Below are 15,108 nucleotides of genomic sequence, written 5' to 3'. Positions count from 1 at the left end.
TGCATACGTTCCTACTGATGTTTTTTTTTTTGGGGGGGGGGGGTTCAGTTTTATTTTTGTTTTGTGTATGTTCATTTCATTTTTAGGTCCCTGTCTGTGTCCAGCCCCGTAATTTGCAAAACTGATAGAAGAACACAGTCAGGGACCGTAACTGGTGATATGATAAGGCCAAGGTCAAATTTTGAGATAAACCAAGTACTTGCAGAATGAATGCATTAAAGCATAAAGTCAGGTTGACGAAATGAAGACCTCATTTCTGACCTACATGGAACAAAACAAGACTGCGATCTTTTGAAACATTTGACACAAACTTCCGTTAATGTCTACAGAGTATGTACTGTCAATACCTCGTTAATACATCATAAAGCATGCAGGTATTTCACGAAAACACCTTCAGTCTTCTATAAATAAGAATGTCCACAGTGAACTGAATTTTTTCTATGTTAATTTTTGTAACAAATTCCCAGGACGGTGTGTTAGCAATCTATTGCTATACAACAAATGAACACAAATGTAGTAGCTTGAAACAATACACATTTACTATCTCAGTGTCTGAGGGTTGGGGATGTGAGCATGACTCAGCCAGGTTCTCTGCTCATGGTCTCTCCCAAGCCCCAAGGAAAGTGTCCACCAGCGCTGAGGTTGCACAGGAAACTCCCAGGAGGCAGGATCTGCTTCCAAGCTCACTTAACGAGGCTGTTGACTAGGTTCCTCACTAGCTGTCGACCAGAAGCTACCCTCCGTTCCTTGCCATGTGGGCCTCTCCAACAGGGCAGCTCGTAACATGGCAACCTGCTTCATCAAAAGCCAGCAAGGGAGAGTGTCCACTAGCAAACTGAAGTTCTCATCTCACGTAACATGGTGATGGAAGTGATATCCCATTGCTCTGCCGTGTTCTGTTCACTATAATCGAGTTGGTAGGCCAACCCACGCTCAAAACAGCAGCAGATCACCCACGCCATGGATACTAGTAGGCGGGGATCACCGGGACCATCTGGGAGTCTGTCTGCCACGGAGGGTGCTATGAAACAAGGCCTAGCGTCTCATCCTTAACCACACCACTTACAACTGACCCTCCCGGACTGAGCCGAGTGAGCCCATTTATTACTGCCCGTCCCAGGGAGGCTGAAGGCTTACCTTATGGAAGCCAGCCTTTTCCCACTACACCACTGGAAATTTTCAGTGTGGGAGGGATTTGCAGAAAGCTAACCCCCTTATTTAACCAAAAGGGGATACCGAGGCCATGCCTAGGGATCTTAGTTATACTCAAGTTCAAGATCACACAGTTAATGAGCAGCGGCTTCTACTGTTCAGAATCTCCATGCTGCTGGGCTGGCCTGGAGGGGAGAGAGCCATAAAGGAGACAGAATGTGCCTCAGGCCCGCCTGCAAGTTGTCCACAGGCCATAAAGACATTTTTTTATCTCCAAAAGGTTTCCTTCGAATGGAACATCTTGGTAAATAAGAAGATTGTACACAAAGATAATGCTGGCAAGGCCCAGAGCTTTTCCCCAGAAGGCTGTGATGCTCCCAGTCCCTGCCAACAGCACCGGGCTGACTCAGGGGACAGGCAAGAGCCCAGAACACCCGTCTTCTATGGGATGCCAACTAGTGATCTTCTCCAGAAATTTCACATTCCAGGCCTCTGGCTGCGGTCTGGACAGCAGGGGTGTTTTGTTTGGCCCACATAATAGTTATAAAATTTTGAATTTGTTGCCAACATTTTAAATTCATGAGTTTCATACAGATACCTGGTTTTCTAGATTCTCCTGGAGAATCCAGCCAAACCAGGCCCAGTTGGAGTATGCTAATTGGCTGTGCCGAGCAGTAGCTGCTCCTCGAAGGGGGCATGTGGTCTCAGATTCACCATGGTCCGCGATTGGTCCCATGCACCATGGGACCCTGTGGACATGTGCAGTGACAAGCAATACCTATGGTAGCACTTCCATTTTGCTTAGAGGTGCAGAAGAAGAAACTCAGCAAGGTCAAGGTTAAATATCCTGCTCAAGGTCTAACAAGGCCTGAAGGGCAGAACCAGGCCTATTATTCCCCAGAGCCCTGACCTCAGGGCAGGTGGTCCCACAGGTGAGATGGTAGAGAAGACCTATCTAGCTAGGACTATCCAAATGATGTCAGATATATATTATAATATATAGAGTCTATCTATATTTATTGTATATATTATCTATTATATTATCATATATATTAAATTACGGTAATTTATTATGGTACCATAGCCTGAATCAAATTTTAAAATTTAGCTTTTAAAAATGTAAATCAGGAGCGCCTGGGTGGCTCAGTCAATTAAGCATCTGCCTTCGGTCATGATCCCATCAGGTCATGATGTGCATCAGTGCATGATCCCAGTGTCCTGGGATGGAGCCCCATGCGAGCCTCGAGCCCTGCTAAGCCCCACATCTCCCTGCTCAGCGGGGAGTCTGCTTCTCCCTCCCCCTGCTTTTGTGCTCGCACTCGCTCACTTGTGCTCTCTCTCTTCTCTCCCTCTCAATAAATAAAATCTTAAAAAAATTTGTTTAAATAAAAATAAAAATTTAAACCAATTTTAAAATATTTTTATAGAAGAAAAATTGGCCTTAGAAATCTGATTCAGGGGCGCCTGGGTGGCTCAGTGGGTTAAGCCGCTGCCTTCGGCTCAGGTCATGGTCTCAGGGTCCTGGGATCGAGTCCCGCATCGGGCTCTTTGCTCAGCAGGGAGCCTGCTTCATTCTCTCCCTCTCTGCCTGCCTCTTTGTCTACTTGTGATCTCTCTCTGTCAAATAAATAAATAAAATCTTTAAAAAAAAAAAAAAAAAAGAAATCTGATTCAGGGGCGCCTGAGTGGCTCAGTGGGTTAAAACCTCTGCCTTCAGCTCAGTTCATGATCCCAGGGTCCCGGGATCGAGCCCCACATTAGGCTCCCTGTTTGGCAGGGAGCCTGCTTCCTCCTCTCTCTCTGCCTTGTGATCTGTCAAATAAATACATAAAATCTTAAAAAAAAAGAAAAAGAAAAAAGAAATCTGATTCAGGGGGCGCCTGGTTGGACCAGTGGGTTAGGCCTCTGCCTTTGGCTCAGGTCATGGTCTCAGGGTCCTGGGATCGAGCCCCGCATCAGCTCTCTGCTCCGTGGGGAGTCTGCTTCTCCCTCTCTCTCTGTCTGCCTCTCTACGTACTTGTGATTTCTCTCTCTGTCAAATATATAAATAAAATCTTAAAAAAAAAAAAAAGAAAGAAAGAAATCTGATTCAGCCCTTGTATAGAGAGTATCGGGATCTGGCCACTCACAGATTTCTGCTAACTGAGAGAGACTGTCATAGAAACCATCTTTCAACACTGAGGAATAAAAAGACAGTGGATTTGGGTGGTATTAAACCATAGACAGTAAAGGCCCGTGAGTCTTCTTTCAGCATTTACTGGGTACAAAGCAACTATACACAGAGAAGAATCTTAAAAACCTTTAAAAACTCACACAACGCCTTACTACTAATCCTTCCTGCGAGACTGTTTACGTGCTGATATCCTGCCCGAAAGACAGAGGTTCGGATGACAACTGTTCTTTGCAGTTCACATCGGGAACTACTTGTTTTTGGAAATCTGTCTCTGTCAATACATTGCCTCTCTCTCATTTTTCTTACACCTTTCAGACATATCCGTCCCCCTCAATGAAAGCTGACTTCTTACCGTAGACCAAGGATCGGAATTTCATCGATCCTTTCGCTATTACCAGTTAATCGATGGCTAAATATAATCAATGCACCCCCCACAGGCAAATGAGTCCCTGTTTTCACCACGCAACCAGGAAAAGGCCTACGCAAGTCCGTCATGCCATTAATTACCACCCAATACTGGGACAACGCGTGCTCTCCTGGTGTGCCAAACCAGTGCCTGCACAGGCTACCTCAAACGGTTCAAGGTGCAAAACAATGATAAATGGTTCTCAGCTTAATTTTTATAAGGCGAAGTCTCATTTCCTAAATCTCGTCTGCTCTCTGGAAGATACTGGTTACGAAGTCGGAGGAGCAGGCAGTCTGCTGAACCAGGCCCCATCACTATAACCGCACATCGCTACACTATTTAAAAGTTCAGTGTTTGGGCTCCTGTTAACTTCTCTGACTCAAAATCAGGCAGGAATTGGGACTGGCAGGTCCACATGCCTCCATGTGACTAGAAGGGTACAGAAACGACTGAAACTCCAGCAGTGGTCCCTTCTTCCCTCATTCAGCGAGCTTGTTCTGAGTACCCACCCCGTGGCAGGTGCCGCCCTAGTCACTGGACATTTGACAGTGAGCAAAGCCACAGGTCCCATTCCTTAAGACCTCACACAACAGTGGGGAGATGGATGATGAACAGGTCAACCCCTAAGCTGGCCGCACGCTATGCTCGTTACCACCGCAGTAGCAATCACAGCGGTCACGGACAGGGTGACAGGTGGGTGGGAGCTGGCACTGGACAGAGCCGTGAGGCGACATGAGAGCCAGGCACAGAGTGGCTGTGGGGACGCACCCCAGGCAGAGGGCACAGCAAGGACAGGACCCTGCCACCAGAGGCAAGCATGAATGGAGGGCAGAGGAGAGATCAGGCTGGCACATGTGGGCTTGAGGAAGACTTAAAGTCTCCATCTCCCAAAACCCTCACCTGGTCCCAGGACAGCCTCGACTCTGAGGCTTGCATGCCAGGCTCCAATCCCATGTCCCCCCTTTACGAACCACGTGACATGACCAGGTTAAGAACCAGATTCTTAACCTCTCGGGGTGTCAGTGTCCTCACCCGTAAAGTAAGAGGAACACAGCTACCCCAAGAAGGGCTGCTGTGAACAACGACTGAGCGCATACACATAAAGCATTTACACACTGTAAGCACACAGTAAGCAGTCAAGCCTGAGCTTCTAGGATCAGAACTCTCAATTACGGTAACTCCTACCCCTGTCTGAGCAGACACGAAGCCCCCGAAACCTTTCCCATTTATTTAATCTGCACCGCTCATAGGGCGTGCAGAAAATACTGGATGATACAGATACACACACACAAACACACAATTACAGGCTTTCGTCCTGACACCCTTCCATTCACATACGGGGGCTACTGCTTTGGATAGAGAACGTTCGGCAAAGACAGGGAGCCTTTCAGCTGCTGGGAGGCTTCCCGGCTAAAGGGCAAATGCCAACGAAATGCAATTTTTTGCGGGTTCTCCCAGGAGCCATCTGCACAGTGAATCACGATCTAAGTGTCTTCAGCACTACCCCTCATCTCCTCCGGGGACTAATCTTATTTTAGGGGTTAAAAACAACAACAACAGTAGCAAAGCAATCCTCACCACTCTGGGACTCTTTCTGGTCCAACCATCCAAAAGTCCTGACCCTAAAGCTGCCAGATCTTATGCCCCATGTAATAGTGTCATTCCTGAGCACCTGCCCAGGGCTGGAGTGGTGGGGGTGGGGGGTGGGGTGGGGAGGGCAGTGATGACAGCGAAGGGGTGCCAGGCTTCTTTCTGGGGTAATGAAAATGTCCTAAAAGCGACTGTGGTGACGGTTGCCCAATTCTGTAAACAGACAAAGTGCCACTGAGTTGTACCCCGTAAAAGGGTGAATTGTATGGTGTGTGAAGCTGTTTAAAAAAAAAAAAATAGTGCCCTTCGGGGCCCCCTCCTCCCTCCAAATAATTAACTTCGACAGCAAGAGCCTCAGAGTCTCCATACTGCTTTCCCTAAGTAGCAAACTGAATTCATCCAACCTCTCTTTTCTTTGCCTAAACGCATCCAAAGGTGGTTTGTGAGATGCACAAAAGCTTCTGAGTCATAGCTTGGCGGCCACGCTGGCCATTCGGGGATAAAGGACCTGCCAAAATCGTTATCTGCAACCCTTCGGAGAAGGAGCAAGGCAGACAGGCCAGGGCTCCTAGGCCAGGCGGCTTTCAGCATCACCAGCTGTGCCCGATGCGATTCTAGACAACAGCAGCGGGGGGGTGGGGCGGGGGGACACATTTCCTGAAACTCTCTCTTGCTTTTCCAAAGCAGAACTCCATTTGGGGTCTGCCTCTTTGGGGTGGCTGCTTGCTATGACTTGTTTCCCACCATCAGCCATGCTCCCCTGCCAAGACAGCAGATGGCTGCTGGCCCAGATGGTGCTTTGGGGAGAAGTGGAAGAAGGTGCTGTCTCTGGGCAGAGGTGCCCTGCAGGTACTAGGCTGGGCTAACAGAGGCCCTGCATGCAAGGAGAAGGCACCCCCTCCCCAGGGCAGATGCGGCCCGGAGAGGGTACCCACCTGGTAACAAGAACCTCCTTTCACAGACACCTCTGAGCAGTGCATGAACCCCAGGGTAGTTTGCAAGGGATCCTATGGATTGATTCAATACCTTGGTTTCTGTTTTGTTTTGTCTAGAGGCTTCATGGTGTAAGCAATGTGTTAGGCAGATACCGAAATGTGATCACATTTACTCATTTCTTTCTATAACAAATGGCCACTGAGTGACAACCACTGCCAGACACCGTCCTAGGGGTGGGCTTCCTGCCCTCCAGGAATTTATAGTCTGGAGTCACGAAAAGGCATAAAAGTCACAGGAATAAATACACAACTATAAACTATAGTAAGTGTCGTAAAGGAAAGAATGAGTGAAGGGAGTAAGTAACAGGGCCCTAATTGTGAATGGGAAAATGAGCAAGGGTTTCTTCTAAAATGCTCCCTGAAGAATGAGAGACTAGAGAGAGAGAAAGAGAGAGACAGAGAAAAGCCACGTTGAAGGAATGATGGGCCCAACTTTTGTCTCAAAGAGATGGCTCTGAATGCTGTCCTGGGAACAGACCAATGGCAAGAGTGGATGCAGAAGGTTGCTGGGACTGTCCAGGTGAGAGATGCAGGTGGCTGGGGGGTCACAGTGGTGGGGGCTGGGAAGGGAACAGATGGATAAAACCAAGGTGAGCTCTGGAGGTTGAAAGGAGGTGGCTGTGGGAAGAAGGGGAGGAGGAGAGGTCTGGGTTGACTCCTGGGCTTCTGGCTGAACAGGAGTTGGGGGAAGATAGGAAAAGGAGCAGACTGGGAAGAAGATGAAGAGTTCTGTCCTATTCCAGTATGTTCCGGTAGCAAGGCCAAATGGCCACGAGCCAGAAGAGCTGCGCTCCCTTCTTGCCTCCCACCCAAGTGTTACCAACTGTCTAGATGCCCTCATGTAAATGAAGCCACCATCATCACCATGGCTGCATCTTTTTTTTTTTTGTAATTTTTTTATTATATTATGTTAGTCGCCTTGCAGTACATCATTAGTTTCTGAGGTAGCGTTCCATGATTCATTGTTTGCATATAACACCCAGTGCTCCATGCAATCCGTGCCCTCCTTGATACCCATCACCGGGCTCACCCATCTCCCTACCTTTCTCCCCTCTAAAACCCTCAGTTTGTTTCTTGGAGTCCATAGTCTCTTATGGTTCATCTCCCCCTCCCATTTCTCCTGCTTCATTTTTCTCTTCTTCCTCCTAATGTCCTCTGTGCTATTCTTTATGTTCCACAAGTAAGTGAAACCATATGATAATTGACTCTCTCTGCTTGACTTATTTCACTCAGTATAATCTCCTCCAGTCCCATCCGTGATACAAAAGTTGAGTATTTGTCCTTCCTGACGGCTGAGTAATAGTCCATTGTATTTACCCCAAAGATACAGATGTAGTGAAAAGAAGGGACACATGCACCCCCAATGTTCTTATCAGCAATGTCCATGATAGCCAAACTGTGGAAGAAGCCGAGATGCCCTTCAACAGACGAATGGATGAAGATACGGTCCATGTATACAACGGAGTATTACTCAGCCAGCAGAAAGGATGAAAACCCACCATCTGCATCGACGCGGATGGAACTGGAGGAGATGATGCCGAGTGAAATAAGTCAAACCACGACTGCACCTTAGACAACTCGAGCCAACACTCTGCCTTCATTTTACAAAGGAGGAAGGACCTCCGGCATTAGTGGGACTAGGTTTTTTTTTTTTCCTTTTTCTTTTAAACAAGGGTACATGGGGACTTTGGGCATTCTTTCACTCAACAAATATTTCCTGACTGTCTGGCTACATATCAGACCTGGTCCTGAGAGAGGCTGAGAGTGGTTCTCGGGCTCCCGGAGGCTTCAGTTGCCAGGGCCCTGTGCTATCACCTATAACTAATTGGGAGGGCTTGGCAAAGTGAAAAATCCTATGCTTCACAATTATAAAAAGCTACCAGTTAGTCCTCTCTGTGAAAGAGACACTCTCTTAACAAACCTCCAGATCCACCAACGCTCTCCACACCCTCCGCAAAGGCATGCACTGTCACCCGAGGTCCCTCAGGGGTTCTGTTCTGCACATCCATCAGAAGTTGTCCCTGAACCTGTTCATGCTAGCGCTTATTTTTAAATCAATCAATCAATTGAACATGTAAACCAGGGAAATATGAATTGTAAAAAGGGCTGCTTCTGATAAAACTAAGACAGACGCTTCGGAAACACTCAATAAAAGGCAAGCTCGTGAAAATAAAGTACTGTTGAATTAGGTGTTGTGGAGACAAGCGTAAAAGATTAGAGGGAAAAGCAAGTATAAACCTAAAATTCTTTACCCGGGAGTGCTTTCCAAGTGATTTTTAACTGACTACTCCACTGGAAAAAACCCAAACTGGAAAGGATTCATTATGGGTGTTGTTTATGCAAGAAAGGCTCCATGGCAGGCCCATCTGTAAACCCAACACTCCAAGACAAGTCCTTGGCCCGACCTCAAAAGAATGGTAAATGAATGTACATTTATCGTTTACATTAAAAGGAAATGTTAAAAGAATGTGTAATTTTTTTTTAATTCCCTTCTTTGGCTAATTTTTTCCTAGTCATTGACCAACTACAGGTTTCTACTACTGTAATATAAAAAAAGAATGTTTTTTCTAATAATTAGACCCTTACCCCATACCACACATAAAAATTAATTCAATATGGACCTAGACCTAAATGTTATCAGCTTAAACTAGAACACTCTTCGAAGAAACGCAGAAGTCAATCTTCACAATTTGTGAAGGTTAGGCAAAGGTTTCTTAGGACATTAAAAGTGCAAGTGATAAAAGAAAAATCATCAAAATTTAAAATTCTGGTGCTGCACAGGATATTATCAAGCAAAGGAAAGGAGAATCCACAGAACAGGAGAAAATATTTGCAAACCATGGATTTGATAAGGGATCTGTGTCCAGTATATATAAAGAACTCTTAACAACTCAATAAAAAACACGACCCAATTAGAAATGGGGCAAAGGACCTGAAAAGATATTTCTTCAAAGACATACAAAGGGCCAGTGGGCACATGAAAAGATGTTCAACTTCATTAGCCTTTAAGAAAATGCAAATCAATACCACAATGAGATACCAATTCACACGCAGATGGTTGGCTATAATCAAAAAGACAGATGATAAGTGGTTAAGTGTTGGCGGGGACAGAGAGAAACGTGGACCCACGTATCCAAGTGGTGGTAAAATGGTGCAGCTGCTTCGGAAAACAGTTTGGAAGTTCCTCAAAATGTCAAACGTAGTTACTTATACGACCCAGCAACTCCAACGTCAGGTGTCTACCCAAGAGAAATGATACGTATGTCCACGCAAAGATCTGCATGTGGATGTCCCTAACAGCTTTATTCTTAACAGCCAGTGTCCAAGTTGGGGAACGTCTGCCAAAGTCCAAATGTCATCAATGGGTGAATGGATGAACAAGATGTGGTTTCCTGTACCATGGAATACCGTTCAGTAAAAAGGAACAAAGTGCGATTATCCACTACGACAGGAGAAACTCTTGAAAAGATGATGCTCCGGGAAAGAAGCCAGGCACAAAAGACCACAGATTATGGGATTCCGTTTATACGAAATGCCCAGAAAAGGCAAAGCCATGGAGGTAAACTAGTAGTTGCCTGTGTAGGGAGTGGAGACAGAACAGACTGCAAATGGGCACAAGGTTTCTTTTTTGGGGGGGAGACAGAAAGGTTCTAAAATCCCAACACTGTACGATTCTGCAAACTGATTAAAAATCACTGAACTGTGAACTGAAAATGAGTGAATGTTATGGTACCTCCATAAAGTTATAAAATAGAGAAAGGCAAAAAAAAAAAAAAGGGCACTCAAAAATAAAAGTTGTCTCTTAGAAATGTTAGGACGGGAACGTTTTACATGCTAATTTTGACGATGATGATGGTGATGAGGTGGGGATAAGTAATCAAAATTCTTGTTTTGGTCACAGAAGCCCTTCTCAAATCAGAGATGATTGGTTTGGCCTAAATATACGGCATAATTAATAGCATTTATTTCATTTTCATTTTCTTCACTGATCTGTTGCAATTTTTCAAACTATAGTATTTTCAACCCCGTTCAGACCTGGATACACATTTCCAGGTCTACTATGTCTAGAAGAGTTCTTAGGTGAAACCTGGAAGAGACAGGGCAAGTTTTTTTTTTTTTTTTTTTTGGAGACTCCAATTATTTTCTGCCACGTGAGAGGATTTCCAGAGGGGACTGAGAAATATTCAGGTTTGGCGAAATCTCTGAAACAGCTTCAGAGATTTAAAACGTCCGGGGAAATCATCTTTTTAAGAAAACCACCGAAGAGCCCTATTCCTCAAGGGGGAAAATATCTGGTAGTAAAATGAAACTGGAAAAAAGAACAGTTTAGGATCCAAAAACAAATTTAAAAAAGGTTAATTTTTGATGCCTATTTTACCTTGATATTACTCCTTTTTTAGAATTTCTTCGAAACAGATGTTGCCAACTTTTTGGAAAAACAATTATTTGCTGGGAGAAAGTAGCTTGATTAGGGTATGTGTCAAGGAAATATAATTATCAATTTGCCTAATTAAAATGAATATCTGAACACGCCTGAGGAATGTGAACCTTCTCAAATGAGGCAAGTACAACTTACTCTGTATAAACATGTGCAGATGGATCCTCACGACAGTGTTAACAGGGAACAGATGACTAAGGATACTGAAGAAGTACAACGCAGTCCTGTCGCTGCCACCCGTCCCCGGGGGGGAAATGGTCTTAGGGTGTTCATACCACCCACTGGATGTCTGTGTGCCCCCCGAATTCTTACGTTGAAACCTAGACCCCAATGTGATATGTGGTGTTGGTGAAGCCAGGAGGGCTTCGTGGTGAGAAGAATTAATGCCTTGTGAAAGGGACCCCAGAGTGCTCCCTCCCAGCTCCCACCGTGGGAGGGCAGAGCAAGAAGATGGTCGTCTGTGAACCAGGCAGCTCTGCACCACACACGCCTTCCACGGGCGCCTTGATCTTGGACGTCCAGCCTCCAGAACTGCGAGAAGGGTCTGCGGTCTATAACCCACCGGGGGTGTGGTGCTGGGTTATGGCAGCCGGAACAGACTGAGACAGCGCTCTTCCCTTCACTTGCCAGGCTTCGCTTGAGGAACAAACGTCCGCAACTTCAGGAGGGGCTTCGAGGAGCGCGAGTGTATGAGGGTTATCACGGCTGTCGTTCTGGGCAATGCTGCTCGAGTTAACCAAAGCCGACAGGCAGTGTGTATTTTAGCGAGAGACCGGGAAAGGCCAGTGGCTTCCCTTTTTCTCCCCGCCCGGCCTCTAGAGCCTCCCTCCCAGCTCCAGCGGGTTCACCTTCCCACAGGGCCGGGCCTGGCAGTGGACCCCCTACAAGCAGCTCTCAAAGCTGCCAGAGATGCGCCCTTGACGAAGACCAGGTGAGGGCAATGGAGGCACCTTGGCAGTGGACTAGGGCTTCAGCACCCAGGGACATGAACCCTCCAGACTGGGTGTTCTAAGCCCGACCCGCCAAGGCAGGGCCTCTAAAATTTTGCCCTGCGCTAAATGGCCCACACCACGCATTCCTGCTGGGGACGCTCGGCCCAGAAAGGAGACCCGGTGTGGGCCCCACTGCTACGGGAAGTCCAAGGTCACCTTCCCTCTTCCTAGCTCAGCAGGGTAAGCCTCCAGTCCTTTTATCTTCCCAGTCTCTCTTCCCACCTCCCTGTTCTTGTCCAAGAGAGTGACTCTCCTTTTCTCTGGACCCCCTGGCAGACCTGTGGCAACTCCAGGGGGTTCAGAAGTTTTGACATCCTCTGTATCCCTCCCTATAATCTCCATCAGAAGCCCTCCCCACAATCACCCGCACCTCTGGCTACCATGAATAAATACACCCGAAGTGAACAAGGCGGGGCATGGTAATGTTGCTTCAAGACAAGTTCTTGGGCTCTAGCTGGCAATCAGATTGCACCCCAAATTCCTCCGATGTAGAAATGCTTTTGCTGTCACTGCCACTGCTAGACGATTCCTTCCAAAATGGAAATCTGATCTGGGTCCTGGTTTCCTCACGCATGCACCTTAAAACTCTTCCATACTCTTTAGAGACAAAACTCCTCAATTACTCCCCCCACCAACCCCCCATCCTTCCCTTTCCCAACTCGCCCAGCTGCAGACTTTGACACCTGTTCCACCCACCCACCGTCCACAGCGCTCTTTCCTCCCTTCAGGGCCTGCTGACCTCACACTCATCCTTCACCATCAGATAACACACCCCTTCCTCGGGGAAGCTGCTCCGCATATCCAGCAACAGAAGGTATACAGGAGAATATCGCCCAGGAGAACTAGAGCTACTTACATCGACACAGATTAAATCTCAAAAACCTCATGCTGGGGGCGGGGGGGAGTCCTATTAAAATATTTAGAAAACGGGCACTACTGCAGACTGTATTTTCCAAAATCTGCCACAGCTATATTTCTGGGCTCCCACAGGCTCTTCGAGAGCCTTGCCACTCCCCACCAAGAGCTGCAGAGAGAGAAAAGAAGGAGGTTTTAGGACAGAGACCTTGAGGAGGAACCTGCTTCTTACATTAGCCTAGCCACGGAAAAAGACGACCCCGGAAGGGGCCGAACTTTAACTAGGGTTGGAAGGTTGAGACAAGGCAGGGCCCTATCAGCCCAGCGATCAGCTATGGGAGCTGAGGAAAAAGAAAGGCCTTGGAGAAAACCAGCGCCGCAGGAAAACAGGGCAAAGAGTAGGATGGCAGGCATGAAGCAAGAAAGGTGATGAGCAGGAGCCAGGTCGTGCAGGGCATCTGGGTGATGTCCCCGGGGGGCTCACAAAACTGGTAAGTGCCTGGGAGGGAATCTTTACTCCAGGCAGCAGCAAAAAGCCAGGGAGGACCCAGAAACCAGGAACGTGCCTCCCTCTTGACTTAGGGCTCGGCGGGTAACCTTCATTTAGCCCATGCTGGGCACTGGGTTAGAAAAATCCTTTTAAGCTGTTCACGCTTCCCCCGGAGGAAAACAAAACAAAACCAAAAAACCCAAACACTTCTGCCACGAGGCGGCCTAAAGCCAAACCCCAAGCACTGAACTCTGACCCGGGCCTGGCTGCCCTCCCGCCCCGCTGTCCCGATGGGCACAGGGCACATTCCGGGGGATGACCCCACTTGCTAGAAGTAAGCGGGCCTGGGGAGTAGAAAACACATCCTGGGGAACCATCGCCATAAAAATAGCCGCATCTCACACGCAGCGAGCGCCGACGAGCGCCGCACACAAGATCACGGTTTGTGTCCCCCGCGGGCAGGTGGGGAAACTGAGGCCGAGCCCTCCTGAGTCACGTGCCCAAGGCAGGGCTGAAAGCAAGTCTAACGCAGCCCAGGCTCCTCTGAAGCACAGTTTGCTGCCTGACTCCTCTCTCAGACAAGTTAGGTCACGGCCAGCGAGGCCCCGCCGCCAACTCGCAACAGCACCCCTCGAAGCCCTAAGCGCGGGCGGTGAGGTCGCTATTGCGGTCCCCAGGTTCCCCATCCCCCACCCCCGGGTGCAGCCCCCGAAGCGGTCCGGCTGGAGGCGCGCGCGCCCCCAGACCGACGGTTCCCCCTGCGGAAGGTTCCGCAGCCTTGAAGTCATCCCCTCCCCGAGCGACAGGCCGGCAGTACCTGAGAGAAACGCGTCTAGGGTCCTGCCCCTGGCTCGGCGGAAAACACCCCCCGCCTCCGCAGCCGACATGGCGAGCGAGTTTCTGCCTCCCGTGGGACGGAGCGGCTGGACGCCACACAACCCAACCGCCGGGCCTGTCCTGCCCCCCTCGGGGCGGCGCCCTCTGCTCAGGGCGGGGCGGCAGGGCCGGCGCGTGGGGCTCGGCCGCTCGGGGCGCCGCTGGTGCTGCCTGAGCGGGGCGGAAGCGTGAGCGGCCCCTCTGGGATAGATTGGGGCGCCTGGCCAGTGGAAGCGCCTAGACTGGAACCCACGTGCATCCGCAGGAGGGGTGCTCTGGGGCTCAGGCTGGGGGACCCTTTCTTTCCCCTCGGGTGGCCTTATGACATCCCACAGGTAAAAATACAGGACACCCCGTTAGGTTGGAATTTCTGATGAACGATTCTGATGAATGATTTAGTATAAGTATAGCCCATGCAATATTTGGGAGATACTTACACTCAAATTTTTGCCTTGTTATCTGAAATTCCAGTGTAACAGGGCTCCTGTATGTCATCCGACAACCCTCGTTTGAGGTCAGAAGAACTGGGCCCTCCCTCAGGACAGTCCTCCAAGCCACCAGCCATGATCTAGGACAACTGATGACGCGGCATTTCATCATCATCCTGTTAGTGTCGTCATCGTTCACGAGGGATCTTAGCTCACCTGATCTTCATACCAGCGCCAGGAGATGGTGCTGTCATTGGCCGCATTTGTCAGAAGGGGAGACTGATGATGCTCAGAGACGTGGAGCCGTTTGCACAAGGCAACTGCCAAGGAGTGAAGTTGCCACTGAACCAAACTGGGATCTGTCCAGGAAAAAGGAAGAAAATAAAAATAAAAAAATAAAGCCATTGTGCTACACTGCTTTAGGCCAGTGTTTGTCAAAGTTGTTAAAAACACAAATTCCAGGAGGAGTTGCACCTGTTGAATCCAAATCTCCAGGAGAAGGGTCTGCTTTTAACTCCTTAAGGAGTCCTTTTGATCTGCCAAGTTTGGGAAATTCTCAGCTAGCTGCCTACATCCAGAAGACTCTGCCTCCAATCTTGGACAAGAGTTCTAATAACGAATGGTCGGTCCTCAATGAGCATTAGGCGTTATTATCATCATCACTATTAATCACCATATCCCTATTCCCTGCATATTATCTGGCCCAGGGGAGG

The 15,108-nt window shown here is 48.3% G+C and overlaps 1 protein-coding gene across 2 annotated transcripts in view; it reads right to left on the bottom strand.

Moving 5' to 3' along the window:
• Positions 1-14,031, bottom strand: part of LOC111156096 (calcineurin like phosphoesterase domain containing 1) — a 100,254-nt gene extending 86,223 nt beyond the window's left edge. Inside the window, exon 1 of one of the 2 annotated variants that reach the window (XM_022516703.1) lies at positions 13,909-14,031. In XM_022516703.1, the coding sequence (XP_022372411.1) occupies positions 13,909-13,978 (70 nt within the window). In that variant the 5' untranslated portion in view covers positions 13,979-14,031. The remainder of the gene's footprint in view (positions 1-13,908) is intronic. The other variant, XM_022516702.1, reaches the window with a different exon arrangement.
• Positions 14,032-15,108: the final 1,077 nt, after the last annotated feature.

Source organism: Enhydra lutris, unplaced genomic scaffold (assembly GCF_002288905.1).
Source record: "Enhydra lutris kenyoni isolate GAN:26980312 unplaced genomic scaffold, ASM228890v2 scaffoldscaffold45, whole genome shotgun sequence".
NCBI lineage: Eukaryota > Metazoa > Chordata > Mammalia > Carnivora > Mustelidae > Enhydra > Enhydra lutris.
This window is presented reverse-complemented; position numbering and strand designations above follow the sequence as displayed.